Source organism: Urocitellus parryii, chromosome 6 (genome assembly GCF_045843805.1).
Source record: "Urocitellus parryii isolate mUroPar1 chromosome 6, mUroPar1.hap1, whole genome shotgun sequence".
Classification (NCBI taxonomy): Eukaryota; Metazoa; Chordata; class Mammalia; order Rodentia; family Sciuridae; genus Urocitellus; species Urocitellus parryii.
Window position 1 is genome coordinate 90,503,944 of NC_135536.1, and position 16,282 is coordinate 90,520,225.

The window sequence follows — 16,282 nt, forward strand, 5'->3', positions numbered from 1 at the left end:
GATGATCTTGCTAAATTGCCAAGATTGGCCTTGGATTTGGGATTCTCCTGCCTCAGTCTCCCAAATTGCTGGGATTAAAGGCATGTACCAACCAAATTTTACATTTTTAAAAAATATTTTTTTAGTTGTAGATGGATACCATACCTTATTTATTTTCTTTTTTTATTATCATTTGTTTCAATTAGTTACACATGACAGTACAGTGATCTTGACATATCATACATTTGAATCAAATGGGGTATAATTACTCCTTTTTCTGAGTGTACAGGTTGCTGAATCACATTGGTCGTACAGTCACGTATATACATACAGCAATAGTACTGTCTATTTTATTCTGCTGTCCTTCCTATGCCCCCTCTCCTCCCTTCTCTCTACCCAATCTAATGTGACACACTTCTTTTTTTTTCCTTCACATCGTTATACATGTAATCTGTATAATGATGAGGGTCTCCTTCCATCTTCTGTGCAATTCCCATTCTCCCTCCCTTTCCCTCCCCTTTCCTCCTCTTACCTCTCTTTCCTATCTAGAGATAATTTTCTTCTCATGCTCTTCCTCCCTACCCCATCTTGAGTCACCTCCCTTATATCAGAGAAGACATTCGGCATTTGTTTTTTTGGGATTGGCTAACTTCACTTAGCATAATCTGCTCCAATGCCATCCATTTCCCTGTAAATGCCATAATCTTGTTATTTTTTTAGTGCTGAGTAATAACTCAATCAACAAATGGGCCAAGGACCTGAACAGACACTTCTCAGAAGAGGATATACAGTCAATCAACAAATACATGAAAAAATGCTCACCATCTCTAGCAATCAGAGAAATGCAAATTAAAACTACTCTAAGATACCATCTCACTTCAGTAAGAATGGCAGCCATTATGAAGTCAAACAACAAGTGCTGGCAAGGATGTGGGGGGGAAAAGGTACACTCATACATTGCTGGTGGGACTGTAAATTGGTACAGCCAATTTGGAAAGCAGTATGGAGATTCCTTGGAAAACTGGGAATGGAACCACCATTTGACCCAGCTATTCCTCTTCTCCGACTATACTCAAAAGACCTAAAAACGGCATACTATAGGGACATAGCCACATCAATGTTTACAGAAGCACAATTCACAATAGCTAGACTGTGGAGCCAACCTAGATGTCCTTCAATGGATGAATGGATAAAAAAAAAGTGGCATTTATTTTATTTATTTTTATGTAATGCTGGGATCAAACCCAGTGCCTCACGCATGCTCTTCAAGTGCTTTACCACTGAGCCACAAGCCCACCTCAAATTTCTCATTTTTATTATATGGCAGAAGCTAGTATTGAGAAACTGAGAAATAAGTCCAATGCACTTTCATTCCTTCACTGAATGACAAAGAAAAACAAAAATCTCCCTAGGGCATAACCTTGGAGAGGGGAGACAGCTCTGTAAACTTTTCTTCTAAGAAGACCCTAAGGAAGAGAGGAATTATGAAGATGACACATGTTGTGTCAATCTGAATTTGATTAAATAGCTACATGTTACTAATAGCTACTATATTGGACAGTGTAGCTCAGATCTAACAAAGAGCCATTACAATTCCTAAGCCTGAAGAGGTTAAGGAAAATGATCAACTTCTGACATTTGTAGCAATGCAGAATTAGAGCACTATCTTACAGCGCGGGACTATAGTATGATAAAATTTTAGCCTTTGAAAAATGTTGCTACCACCAATCTGCAGAGTGGCAGGGGAAGGGCTGGGAATACCTGATTCAGTCTTTCTGCCCCTATTCCCCTCTTTTAGTGTCTCTGACTAACAGGAATCAATAAAAAACTAGAGGACAAGAGAATTGATTGATGCAGTCCATCAAGGTAAAGCGGACACAGAACATAGGATGGATAGATAGTGTAAGGTAGAGTAGATCTGGAATAAAACATTATTATACCATGTACATTATGAATTGAGGAATCAAATATCTGGTTTATTGGCACTTATAAATCTAAATAAATATAAAACAAGTAGTAAAAAATAATAAAAACATGGTTTTCAATAGTCATACAACATTTCTTGTTAAAGCTGAATTGAGTGGCACTTAAAAGCACAATACCTTAATCAAAGTTTATGTTCACTTAGATTTCATACACAAAGAATTAGGTTAATACCATGTTCCCCATATTCCTCTGACTGTATTCAACTTGTATTCTACCAAAAATCTGTGTGCAACTTTTTCTAAGGTACATTCTCAAGTCACAAAGCCTAGGTATAGGAAATTTTGTATTTATCTTAGTATAAAAGCCACTGTAAGTCAATAAATAGCTAAACTAAGATTTGAAGATTCGTAGAAGTTCAGTAAACTGGACATGAATGCAAAGGCCCTTACTCTGGGATTGTATGGTTGTTTATATATATATATTGTATCATCTGTCTGATTGTTGGTATGTATCTTAATACCCTTTTTCACTTTCTTCACTTAACAGGGCTAAAGAGGAAAACAAAGAGGAAGGAGTAGCAACATCTATAGTCAGATTCAAGTCTAATTTGTAGAAACTTATATTGTCTACTTTAGTGGGTCATGAATAGATTAAGAGTCCATAGTCTTTACTGCCCAACACTTAAGGAAGAAAGATCTAATGTCACTGTATGGGGGTTGAAATAAGTACCAAAGGAAAAGCAATTACCCCCACCTCCAAGGAGCAAGAGCTGTTGCTCTTCAGGAAGGAGGATGCTAGTATGGTTGTGTAACATTAATGGCCACGGCACACATGTTGTATCAATCTGATACTCAGAGCTCAATCCTGTAGTCAAATTGACAACAGTCACTCCCGGGACTAAGGAAGAATGAATCCAGATCCCTCCTACCAGTAGAAGCTTTTCATTGAGTACATGAGCTGTGTGGGAGTACCTTGGGGTAATAGGAGGCTGGATATCTATTGATTCCCAGAGAAATCCACAAGAGATTGGCCTCAGAAAGAGTACAGAGTTCAATGGCTCCTCAGAAGCCCCAAGACCTCCAGCAATAAGGGCTCCCCCTTGCCAACTGCAGGCACTGTGGGAATGCCTAGCTTCAGGTGCTTCCCCTTCCACCGGGATCTTGACCGAAGCCATTGTCCCTACATGCAAGAAATGCCAGTCACTTAGTACAGGTTCTAGCACACTTCGACCCCCATATACAAACAAATATTTCTGATTCTTATAGGACACTTCAGTTGTTGAATGCCGCCAACAAGACAAAGTGAAATTTCCTGGACCAGCCCTTGTTACTGTCACATTCAGGCTCTCAGTGCTATTATCTTCATTTTTAAATAAATGAATCTGTAGAGGGCTCAAGGCTGGATTTACTGGGGACAGTCTCCCTCCCAGAACCAAAACCTGAGTATCTGAAAGTCTTGTCATAGTGTGATAAAGACGTCCATCCCACTGGGTTCCCGTCCCACAACTGTCTATATGGAAGCCTTTCCATTCAGAGTCACTATTTCTTGACAGCAAGTGAAACTTGTTCACTCTGCAGTGCCGCCTCTCCTGTTCTCCAAATCCTCCTGCACTGAGAATAATGCCAGAGCTCAGGAGGACAGAGGCATGGCCGAATGTTTTAAGAGTTGAGCCCTGATTGTCATTAGTGACTATTCTGGCATCGAAGACTCCTGAAGGTGAAGCAGGATCCACTCGAGGAAATACCTCTGCGGGTGGAAACACCAGAGTCTGGGACAGGGTGTCTCCCCTAGAGGCTGCCAAAACGAAGTAGTGGGCACACTTAAGATGCCACTCCTCAAACTCATCAAAGGGTTCAAGATTTTCTATCCGCCAGCGTTCCTCTGCGGGGAGAAAGCAGTGATAGAATTCATTCATGTCCATGGCACTACAGGCAGTCCAGCCAGCTTGAAGGAAGCGGCACCGCTGGGCCTCCACGTCTGGAAAGCTGTCCAGGCCATGAAGGGGAGAATTCAGCTGCTGAAAGTGTTGCAGCATGAACTGCCCAAATGCATCTTTAGGCTTCATTTGCTCATAGACCACAAAAAGGGCATCAGGAAAACGCCGGGCTGCCCAAGCAATGAGGGAGGCAGCACTAACCGGCTCGAGGTAGGTCAGCACCGCCTCGGCCAGGAGCAGAGTGGGTGTGGTCACGTCCAAGCCCGCGGAGGCCAGGGCCTCATCCAATTCCTGGAGCTGCCTTAGGTCCAAGCCCAGGATGTGGTAGTCCAAGCTCTCAAAGCACAGCACGGACGCGGGACTTCCCCTCTGGAAAGGCCCAGTTAACGCGCACAGTTCCGGTGTCTCTGCAATTCTCTCGGCTTTGCGCCGCGCCACATCCGGGAAATCCACTTCCCACACTGCAGCCCTGGCCAGGAGGCCATCAGTTTTGAGGCAGAAATACAGCGAGTCAGAACCCGCGCCCAAAGACAAGATCTGCAAGCGAGGTGCCTCAGGGTACGCGCGCTCTCGCCTCAGAAAGGCGTGTACACAGTGCCGCACAGCGCGCGCACGGACGTAGTAACCTCTGTGAATAAGCGGCGCGCGGCGCGCGGTCCCCGGAACCAACAGCGCGACGAAGGCGTCCTGCACGTACCCACGCGCGGCTAGGGAACTCTTGCTGAGAGCGCTGCTGTCATTGGTACTCTGTACTGCTCCTGCCCGCCGCTCCCGGCTCCGCGGGCCCATGGTCAGGAGAAAACTCAGGAACGGCTTCCGTCACACTAGTGAACCGCTCCGCTGTTCTTTAGTACAGATCTCACGCCCCTCGGTACCGAAAACTACCCCTCCTCCAGGTCACCCCCTCAAGTAAGAGTTACGTCACTTCCGGGAAGAGTGCAGCTCTCCAATCAGGATTGAGGAGGGAGTTACTTGTCTTAGAGTTCAACTGTGAATGACCTTTCTTTAATTATCCGAATTACGTTTCCTCAAGAAGACTCCCTGCTACCTCAGTGACAGCGTGTGTAGGGAAGAGCGGGTTGTCACCTTTCTCCCACTCTTTCAGTCTGAGGGGAAACTACCTGGGCCCTAATAGTTGAGACATCTCTCAGAGGTGAGTGTGGGAAATGACGACCTGATTTCCTTGGATGGCGAAGGAAGGATTTAGTAGGGGCGAAGAAGGGTCAGCACCACGTACTTTGGAGGGCAAGAAGAAGTCGTTTCTTGGATGCAAATGATAGTTGCGAATTTATTTAATGCTTTCGTCGTACAAAAGAGAGCCTGTTTAAAATCTAAAATCGGGCCATATGGAAAGTGCAGAAACAGACCTTTACAGATAATTTGTAAATATTTATAACTGCCCCCCACAGATATATACTATTGATTACCTTGTATTCCTTGTGCTAGGTTAAGAATGAGTAAAAGACTCACCCTCTGTTTCTCATCTATAAAATGTTACTCCCCTTCACTTCTGAAATTCTGTAACTCTAAAGTGATATTGAGTAGGTCCGTGAAAGGTCATGGAAGAGAGATGATTATTTCCTGTAACATGTTATAAGCCTGCTTTTAAGGAGGAAATCAGGTTATATTTTAAAATAAAGTTTCCAAATTGAATGTTTAGCAGTCACCAATAAGAAACTGCTTTCAGAAGTATTGAGGAGATTTATAATTTATTAATTTTATGACAGGCTGAAATAGAGAAGGAAATCAGGATGGATTTCAGTATATTTAACTCCAAGCAGTAGTACATAATGGTTAAGAGCATGAGTTTTGGAGTCCAGCTCATTTGCATACTAGAGTCAAGAAAAAGCTTAGATCAGGATGAAGATTTGATAATTGAAAAATATAATTTAGCTCTGGTGCTTAAGAGCTCATAAATGACCTTAGGAAGAAACAGTTTTTGTGCAGCAATCAGGGCAGAATCCATGTTTCAGTGAATAAGAGATAAGTTAATGGAGGCATCTAGGCTAAATTATGCTTTCAAGGAGCTTAATTCAGCAGGAGAAAACAGCAGTAGTAGCTAATGAAGAAAGTGAGATAAAAGCTGAGTCCTCCCCCGCTTCTGTTTTCAGGTGGAAGCAAATACATGCTGCATATGCATGTTGTTCCTCTGAAGGAAATCAGCTATCAGAGAGGGACAAGTTGAAGAAATTGAAAAATGAGAGGATAACTCATTGGTGGAGTAACAACTTGGAATAGATAGGAAGAAGTGGGACCCAGAACACATTGGCATTTTTCTCTGACTCAAAAGAATATGGCTAAAGATAAGTTTAGAAGAGATTAAGGCAGAGAAAAATAGAAGGAATTCATACTTAATGTTTTCTATTTTCTCTGTAGAGTTGGTGGCAGTTTAGTGTAAGCTGGATGGGTCTGGTGGAACACTTGAGTTTAGAATTGCCTCTGAAGAGATTGTGAAAAAGGACTCACCTAAGGCTTCTGGTTCTTTGGAGCTTCATCTCTAAAATGAGGGGTGTAAGTGTTGCTCTTGAGGTATCTCAGTGTTGATTCAGGCCAGTTGGGAAAGAAAAAGAATAATTGAAGGACTTTGGGGAAAAAAAATCTAGCTTGGTAGAAACAAATTTATTTAATGACAAGTTAGTAAAATAGATGCCATGTTTAAAATACTACTTTTTTTTTTTGCAAAGAGCAGAGCAAGAAAAATATGTAAGAAGAAAATGGAGCAAAACTATGATTTGGGTACCTTATGAGTGTTTTTTTAAATCTCAGTTTATGTAAAATGGAGATAATAATACCTCGTGAGTTGTGAGGATTTAAAAAAACTTTCTAAGATACTAAACACAGTGCCTTTCTCATAGTAAGTACATAATAAATAGTAACAAATATTTTTATGATTCTGAGTTCCCTTTTTGGAAGGGATGGCAGTATGAAAAATGTTCCCTGGGAAACAGGAGATTTGGTTCTGGTACTGCACTAACTCAATGAAATACCACTAATGTAGAAAGATCTTACCCCAATGTTCATTGCCTTTTAGATTCTCTCCCCCACCCCAGTTTCTTCTGACCCACACAAAAAATCAGCCCAGGAAGCATGGATTTGGCAGGGATTGGTATTGTTGGAAACATAATCTTAGGCAAGGAACAGCATGACTGTTTTGGGCTTTTAGATTTCCATGATTGACATTGTTGTCAGTGGGCCAGTAAAATTTGCTTACAACTAAAGGTCTGTCTGGAGGACAGTTTGAGTGGGGTACAAAATAAATTCAGTATCCTGGAATAGAGTTGAAAGTATATACAGAAAGTTGGCCATCTGTTAGGTTTGTTGTAGGCTTGCATTATAAAATGAGCTAAGTGCTTTTTTAGGCTGTCATTCTATTCTCTAAACATAAAATCCTTCTTGTAATTCATGATACTAAAGGTATTTCACAAGTACTGTTTTTTAAGTTATTAAAAAATCAAATATTACATGCTTTTATTTAGTTTTGCCACTTACTTTTAAATTATTTATTCTGATTTGTTATATATAATGGCAGAATGAAATTCATTTCATATTACACATATAGAGCACAATTTTTTAAGACACTGATTGTACACAAAGTATTTTCACACCATTCGTGTCTTATACATGTACTTAGGGTAAAGATGTCTAATTTATTCCATCATCATTCCTACTCCCTTGCCCCTCTTTCCTCTCCCTTCCCTTTGCCCTATCTAAAGTTCCTCCATTCCTCCCATCCATCCCTCCCCACTCCCACACTTGCCATTATGTGTCTTATGAGTGTTTTTTTAAATCTCAGTTTATGTAAAAATCCTCATATCAAAGAAAACATTTGGCCTTTGGATTTTTGGGATTGGCTTGCTTCACTTAGCATTATATTCTCCAACTTCATCCATTTACCTACAAATGCCAATTACATGCTTTTTGTAAGAACTTTAGGTTACACAAAAGTATATATAAGGTAAACAAAAGTAAAATAACTCTGAACCTTTCCTATTCTCAGCCTACTTTCTAGTGGTAACAATTTTCTTTGTATCCTTTCATAATTGTTTTAGGCATAATGATGCAAATAAATGTTCATGCATCTATATATGAGTGTATGTGTGTATACATACATACATATTTACATTCTGTTAATAAAAGTCATCTTCCTAAATAATACATTACTTTTTGAAAGTGGCACTCTATAGTAAATCTTTGCATACAGTCATAGATAATCAGTTGATGGATATATAGTTTAATCAGTACCCTGATAACATTTTAGTTAGTTCTAGTTTTTTCCTGCTATTAACAATTCTATAATAAAATACTTGTACATATCTTATTATAGGATAAATTCCTATTAGTGGAATTAATGGGTCAAAAATATGTGGATTTTTTTTACATTGACAGATATTACCAAATTATTTCTTAAAAAGACTATAGCAAATTCTTTACCCACTAGACTTTTTATTCATACTTTTACCAACATTGAGTATTATTCTTCTGGGATTCATAATTTTTTTCTGGTTACTTTTGTAAGTTAAGTTTTTCCACATGAATTTTAAAATAATTTTTTAGGAATTTTTAAAAACATTTTTAGTTCCTGAGTATAATAACTTTATTTTATTTATTTATTTTTTTATATGGTGCTGAGGATCAAACCCAGGGCCTTACATGTGCTAGGCAGGCACTCTACCACTGAGCCACAACCCCAGTCCTAGGAATTTTTTTTTTTTTGTGGGGAATATTTTAATTAACATTTACTTTATACCTGTTGAGCTTTCCTAATCTGAAATCTGAAATGCCCAATATCTAAAACTTTTTGAGCACTGACCATGCTACAAGTAGAAAATTTCACATCATGAAACTGTTTCATGTAAAAAATTATTAAATATTGTGTAAAATTACCTCTAGACCCTATGTGAAACATGTATATGAAACAAACATTCCAAAATCTAAAACAATTCTGTTTCCAAGCATTTTGGGTAAGGGATATTCAACCTGTAAGTCAATTTATGGTAAGTTGACTTTACCTATGCAAGAGTAGGTATGATTTTGCACTTTAATGAAGCAATTTACCTTATTAATCCTTAGAGCTACTCTACTTTTTTCCCATTTTTACAAATAGGGAAACTGAAGTCATGAGGCATAAGTGACATGGTCATACAATTATTAGAATGCAGCACTGGTAAAAGTCTATCTGGTATCAGTCCATCTGATACCAGCACCTCTGATATTTTTTTTTTTGTGGTGATATTGGGGTTTGAACGCAGGGCCTTGTGCATGCGAGGCAAGTACTCTACCAACTGAGCTATAAAATCATACCCAGCCCCCTTTATATTTTTTAAACAATCAAAAATACAAATTTGCCAGGCACAGTGGTGCACACCTGTAATTCCAGTGGCTCGGAGGCTGAGACAGCACAAGTTCAAAGCCAGTCTCAGCAACTTGCCGAGGCCCTAAGCAACTCAGTGAGACCCTATGTCTAAATAAAATACAAAATAGGGCTGGGGATGTGGCTCCATAGTTGAGTGCCCTGGTTCAATCCACAGTACCAAAAAAATACAAATTTATTTTTACTTTTACTTGAAATAGGTCTTACACAATTTCTAATATTTGAAGTAATTTTATAGAAAGTGCTAATAGGTAAGGAACATATTATTCAATTTCAGGTTTTAATATACCTCTTATTAGCTTGAGGCCTTTTCCTATTTTTTGTTTGTTAATTACTGCTTACTAATCACTTCTCCACCTCATTTAAGTTAGTTTTGTAGGGGCTTTTACCTTTTAAAGAAAAATTCTACTTATTCTATTTATTTGCTTATATGTCAGCATCTGAAAATATTCACATTTGTTAAAATAGGTGAAATTGAGCCCAGAGCTACATATCGAGTCAATATTATAAAAATGCATGGAAGTAAAGCATTCTGAAGAAAATCTAGGACCACAGAATTTATTTGCTGAAATACAATGTATTATTCAAATCAAGAATAAGAGTGGAGAAGAATTATTCATTTTCCCTGCTAAAATCATGGAGGTAGAAGAACAACAGCAGCCATGGAAGACCAGCTTTTACACAGAATTGCCAAAAGTGGTGAGAATTCTTGAATGGTTACTCATTACAATGACTTTTATTTTGTTTCTTTCCACAAAACAAAAGTAAATTTTATGGGTAGAATCTGTAAATTTTACAAGTTATGTAACTCACTCTAATAGTCAGTTTGCTTGATATAAGATCTTACTGATTGTATTCTCTTGTTTTAGGAACTTCATGCCCACTTAAATGGATCCATTAGTTCTAATACTATGAGGAAATTAATAGCCAAGAAGCCAAATCTTAAAATTCATGATCATATGACTATGATTGACAAGGGAAAGAAAAGAACTCTAGAAGAGTAAGTTTGGGGAGTTGTGGAAATACTTTCTTTCTTTCTTTTTTTTTCCCCCATTTTGGTACTGGGGATTGAACCCACAGGCACTGAACCATTGAGCCACATCCCCAGCCCCTCAGACTGTTTTTGTATTTTTTATTTAGAGACAGGGTCGCACTGAGTTACTCAGGACCTCACTAAGTTGCTGAAGCTGACTTTGAACTATGATCCTCCTGCATCAGCCTCCCGAGCCAATGGGATTGAAGTCACGTGCCACTGTGCCTGGCTTTTTTAAAATCAGTATTTTGAGATTGTAGTAATTTAATATAATATATAAGACTTCAGATTTTAGTAGTTAAAAGAAAGAGGGTGATCATCTGGCATGGAGAATATAACTTAACAACATTTTCCAACTGTCAGACTATTGACAGTATTTTTAATGATTTGTGTTATTTATGAATTATGATATATTAGAATATTCTTTAGACTTGAAGTAAAGGTGTATTGATTTTTTCCATTTGCTGATACTGGCAGAAGAGGCAGGGTTAGATAATAAGGTTTTATTTTTAGTCATTTTATTATCTTTCCAGATATATATAATTTTTGAAAAACCTATTCTGTGGTTCTTTGTTAACCTAAATATATACTTACTACTAGCCTAAAATCTATTTATTAATTCAGCTTAGGGAGTTTCTCTTGAGTGACAAGTTTTTTGTGACTACCATGTCAAAACTTTTCATATTGCAGGTGTTTCAAGATGTTTCAAATTATTCATCAACTTACTACTAGCCCTGAAGATATTCTAATGGTGAGACATGAAAGAATTTTTAGAATGAGTTACAAGTTATGGTTTTAGAATGGTTTAAAAATTATTGACTAATTTATGCTTTTCTGTTGTTGAAAATGACCTTTTGCTTTCAAGAGTCTGATGAGCCAGGTGCGATGGTGCATGCCTATAATCCCAGTGGCTTGGGAAGCTAAGGCAGGAGGATTGTGAGTTCAAAGCCAGCCTCAGCAAAAGTGAGGCTCTAAACAACTCAGTGAGACCCTGTCTCAATAAAATACAAAATAGAGCTGGGGATGTGGCTCAGTGGTTGAGTGTCCCTGAGTTTAAGCCCTGGTACACTCGCCTGCAAAAGAAAAAGTGTGTGACAAACGTTTTCTTTTTTTATAGCAATTCTTTTTTTTAAAAAATATTTTTAAGTTGTAGATGGACAAAATATCTTTATTTATCCATCTTTATGTGGTGCTGAGGATCGAACCTATTACCTCACCTGCACTAGGTGAGTGCTCTACCACTGAGCCACAACCCTAGCACCTGTAGCAATTCTTTTTAAAACCAGTTTTAAGACATTTTCCTAAGACTTAATGTTTAAAAAAGAAAAAAAAAGGGCTGGGGATGTGGCTCAAGCGGTAGCGCGCTCGCCTGGCATGCGTGCGGCCGGGGTTCTATCCTCAGCACCACATACCAACAAAGATGTTGTGTCCGCCGAGAACTAAAAAAAAATAAATATGAAAAATTCTCTCTCTCTCTCTCTCTCTCTCTCTCTCTCTCTCTCTCTCTCTCTCCTCTCTCACTTTCTCTAAAAAAAATAAAACAGAGAGAAAGATAGATAAATTAAAAAAAAAAAAAGAAAAGAAAAAAAAAACTGTTTAATGTAAAAGATATAAGGAAAGAACCAAAATCACCATGGAGGAGAAAATTTGGTCCTATTTTCCATATATAATATATCATATGAAATATTTGACCTCACATAGCCATGTCTTTGGTAAGACTTATCTAAGACTTATCTGTATTCTAGAGGAGATTTTTAATTGTCTGGGTGGACAGTGAAGTTTATGAAGTACTTAGGGATTAGGTGATCAATCCTTAGAGAAATTGTGCCCTCTCAGGGGATGATGGACTAAAGGACACCACTGTGTTCTCTTATCCTAAGCGTCATGGTCTTATACGGAAGACTGGCTTATGTATCATTGATCTGACCAAGATGACATTTTGTTTTTTCAAAAACATTTTATATTTGTTCTTTTTAGATATACCAAGAAAACATTTTGCTTGTAAATGTGGCACTGAGTGGGGGAATTCACTTAAAACTATAGCCAAAGTGACCTGTGACTTTGAATGTCAAAGAGAGGATTGGAATGTAGCCTGAAAATGTATTCGTTATTAAGTGTGCCAGATACTACACTCAGTGTTTCTCTCTAAATAGTATTTTTATTGTTCCCTTGTTGCAGGTGAAAAAATGGACTTAAATGGGGATTGAAGGTGTAGTTCAGTGGTAGAGTACACACTTTGCTTAGACAGAACTCTGGGTTCAATCCCTAGCACTACATCCCCACAAAAAAGAGGTTAAATGGAACTTGTTCAAGGTCTCACACAGAGAGTAAGTGGCAGAACTGTCTAACTGATTCCAGAACCCATGTGCTTTCCAATTTAGGAACTTAACAAATTGTGATGTACTTTTATCTGGAAAAAGGACTGGAAAAGATATTCTCAGTCCAGAGGAGGGGAAAGCCCAAAACAGAGAAGAGTTGCCCTCAGTACCTATGGCAAGGAACAGAAGGAGCTAAACCTGGCAGATAAAATGTGGGTCCCAGGGCAGGTTTCTTGGATGTGGGTTAGGGATGATTCCACAGGCCTCACTGGGTCTTGATAAATCTTCTTCACTTTGTTTTTGTTCCAGACCTGCCAGCAACATTTACATTAACCATTTGTTTTCATATATACCAAAATTATCAGAGCTGGATGTGGTGGTGCATGCCTGTAATCCCAGTGGTTCCAGAGGCTAAAGTAGGAGGATTGAGAGTTCAAAGCCAGCCTCAGCAAAAGCTAGGCACTAAGTAACTCAGTGAGACCCTGTCTCTAATAAAATACAAAACAGGACTGGGGATGTGGCTCAATGGGTGAGTGCCCCTAAATTTAATCCTCAGTACCCACTCCCACCAAAAAAAAAAAAAAACGAAACTCAGAAAAGGAGGGCTTTGGATAGTGGATATGATCACTTTAGTCACTGGAAAGGACTGGTATTTCAAACCCTCATTCAGCCTAACTCTTCATTCTCTAACAGATTTCTATGTTGGTCTCAAGTTAGCTGGGGTAGGATGAGTTGGTTCCTCTGGTCTATTCAGTTCTAGGGTAGTGATAAGATCCAGTTTGCAAAGATGAGACCCACACTTTCGGTGTAACATTGGCAGCAAGATGGAGGTTCTAGGGGAGCAATCACAGGGCCAGGTGCCAGCAATGAAGGTGGAGGCTGCAGGGTCATGCCCAGTAGTGGAGGTAGCAGGAGTATCTTACATGATATAGGAGTGTCCCATGATTTTGAATGCTATAGTATTATTTTAAGCTGGGTTTGGTTTTCCAGACCTCCTGCTGAATTTGAACTATCCATCCATTTACATTAACTCTGTTCCTTTGTCAGGATTCTAGACTTGTATGTTTATGTGCACATAGTCAAAGCAGATTAAGATTAGAAAACCAATTGAAAGGCTAACTAGGCCAGGCTGTCATAGCATCCTCAACCTGGTCTATTTTCACCTAGATTAGATTTTTCTTAGGATTGATGGTAGAAAAGGAAAATGTTTTAGTAAGTTTTGGGTTGTTAAAATTGGTACAGTATTAGATACCATTTTGCTTTTAGTTATCACCTACTTTCTTTGCCTAATGGGAATTTTCCTAAATATTTCTGGGGAAAATTTAACCCTGCCAGAATTTATTGAAAAATACAACTCATCCCCAAATAACATGGAGCTGGGGCATGGTTCAGTGATAAAGTTGCTTGGCATATGTAAGGTCCTGGATTTGATCCTCAGCACCAAGAAAAAAACAAAACAAAACAGAATGAGAACCTGCCAGGAGCTGCCACATGGGAACCAAGTGCCCCTTAGCTTTGAGTGATGAGAGTGGGGAGATGTGGCAAGCCAGCCATGGGCTGTGTGTGTGTGTGTGTGAACTATGAGCATTGAGTGCACAGGGTGGACTGAACTGATGTTGCTCCTCTGTTTGGGCGGGTGACGTATCTGTCTTTTTGCTCCTTCTGCCTATGATCCTCACACAGCCCATGAGATGGGCGTGACCTTCCTAGATGTCAGGCAACCTTCTGACAGCAAGACATCACAAATCAACACCCTGAAACCCTAAACAAGACTCAATCCCCTGAAACTGGTCCCCTTGCCTCATTTAAATGGCTTATCCCCAATAAAAGGGTTCAGTACTACTGGTAGGCTCTCTTTCTTGCCTGCCTTGCCCCCCTTATGGGAGCTGTGGCTGAGGAGCAGTCACTGAACCCAAAGAAAAGGTACTTTCTGTGTCTGTGTCTTTATTTATTCCCCAAATTCACTTGGAATGACCCTGACCGGTTTAGCTGTGTGATGTGACAAGAACCTTAAACCATGACTCTATATAGCAGATTAGTAATGCCCAGTCATTACACCAGCAATCATTTTAGCTCTTTATTTCTATATGTACATTTCTTAGCACTATACACACATGGATGATTCCAGTTGGTTTTGCCTTATTTCTTTGTTTTTATCAGTTTGCTATTAGGAACACTTGGAAATAGAGGAATGGTTAAAAGCACAGGAGAATGCTGATGATATACAGATTTGGATTTAATGTGGGAATGAAAGGGATGATGGGAAATGTTGCAGCTTTGTCATGGTTTCTATCAGGGATGTGACCATGTGGGAAACTTCCAACATTTCTTGTAAATAAATTTTTTTTTTTTTTTTTGGTACAAGGAACTGAATCCATGGGTGCGTAGCCATTGAGCCACTATCCATAGCCCTTTTTATTTTATTTTATTTTTTATTTTGAGACAGGGTCTTACTAGGTTGTTTATAGCTTTGCTAAATTGCTGAGGCTGACTTTGAACCTGTGATCCTCCTGCCTCAGCCTCCTGAGCTGCTGGGATTAAAGGTGTGTGCCACCATGCCTGGTCACAAATCAGATTTAATAAATGAAATAAAGCTGTGCCACTTGGCACTTCCACTGTGACCATAGCTCTAACATTAGTAATGTTGTGTACATTGCCTTTATTATTAGGTCACAAAAGATGTCATTAAAGAATTTGCAGATGATGGTGTCAAGTACCTGGAACTGAGGAGCACACCTAGAAGAGAAAATGATACTGGTAGAATTCAATTACTTCTCAGTGAACATACTATCCATTTTCCGATGTACTTTAATCATTCATGTGTTTAGAAGTTGGGAGTATGAGCACTAACTTTTATACTATTGTTCTCTATTTTCATGGGGACCTTTCTGCCTCACTGAAGGCCTGTAGCACTAGGGCCAGTGAGCCAGAATATTATGGTGGGGAGCACATGATGGAGCAGAACTGCTCACCTCATGGTAACTGACATGTGGGAAGAGAGAGGGAAAGCAGGGTCCCAGTATGTCCCCCAGGGTCTTAGCCCTTAGTGACCTACTTCCTTCAGTAGGCCCTACCTCCTGAGGTTCCACCACTTCCCAATAGTGCCATGTTTTTTCTCTTTCGTTTTTCTACATTACTTTTTTTTTTTCAAGTTTGTTAAATTATAATTATCATTTACTAAAATGTACCCATAAAGGCTTTAACCATGCCCTGTTATAGCATGAAGTGAAAATGTAATTGTTCATATAGGGATGCTAAAGTTGAAAGATGAAATAGTTGATGATCTTTTTATGTATGTTTCCTGTGTGTTCCTTTCAGGAATGACCAAAAAGACTTATGTGGAATCCATACTTGAGGGTATAAAACAGTCTAAACAAGAAAATTTAGACATTGATGTTAGGTAAGAAGATTGTACCTTAGTAGTTAGCCATTAAAACAAACAAACAAACAAACAAAAACCACTAGAATGTGAAGTTTTTATATTTTGATCATAGATGTAATAGATTTTAAAAAATTTGTCCATTAACTGATTTCTACCTATAAGAGAAAAATAAAATAAAATCAAGACCTCTATTGTTTAAGATAAGACTACAATTCTGAATTTAGTCATCTGGCAATAAAATTCTGAGTATTTTTACTTAAGTGGAATATGGCTTCTCAGTGCTGTTAAGCTGATTTGGACTTTTTACCATGGCCCCCATGGTCCCTGTGGTCTTATT

The 16,282-nt window shown here is 38.8% G+C and overlaps 2 protein-coding genes across 8 annotated transcripts in view; one reads left to right on the forward strand and one right to left on the reverse strand.

Annotated features, from left to right (window-relative positions):
- Window positions 1–246: 246 nt before the first annotated feature.
- On the reverse strand, window positions 247–4,698 carry Lcmt2 (leucine carboxyl methyltransferase 2). The gene has a single exon (XM_026391959.2). It carries the CDS (start codon window positions 4,628–4,630, stop codon window positions 2,573–2,575), a length of 2,058 nt encoding a protein of 685 aa, XP_026247744.2. The 5' UTR covers window positions 4,631–4,698; the 3' UTR covers window positions 247–2,572.
- A 137-nt stretch (window positions 4,699–4,835) lies between these two features.
- Mapda (N6-Methyl-AMP deaminase) overlaps window positions 4,836–16,282 on the forward strand; it is a 32,776-nt gene continuing 21,329 nt past the window's right edge. For 3 of the 7 annotated variants that reach the window (XM_026392394.1, XM_026392382.2, XM_026392397.2), the window contains exons 1-6: window positions 4,836–4,994; window positions 9,681–9,911; window positions 10,082–10,212; window positions 10,936–10,996; window positions 15,233–15,320; window positions 15,882–15,963. In XM_026392394.1, coding sequence (XP_026248179.1) covers window positions 9,729–9,911; window positions 10,082–10,212; window positions 10,936–10,996; window positions 15,233–15,320; window positions 15,882–15,963 — 545 coding nt within the window. In that variant the 5' untranslated portion in view covers window positions 4,836–4,994; window positions 9,681–9,728. Of the gene's footprint in view, window positions 4,995–6,217; window positions 6,353–9,680; window positions 9,912–10,081; window positions 10,213–10,935; window positions 10,997–15,232; window positions 15,321–15,881; window positions 15,964–16,282 lie in introns of those variants that run through there. The other 4 variants (XM_026392390.2, XM_026392405.2, XM_026392424.2 and 1 more) reach the window with 4 other exon arrangements.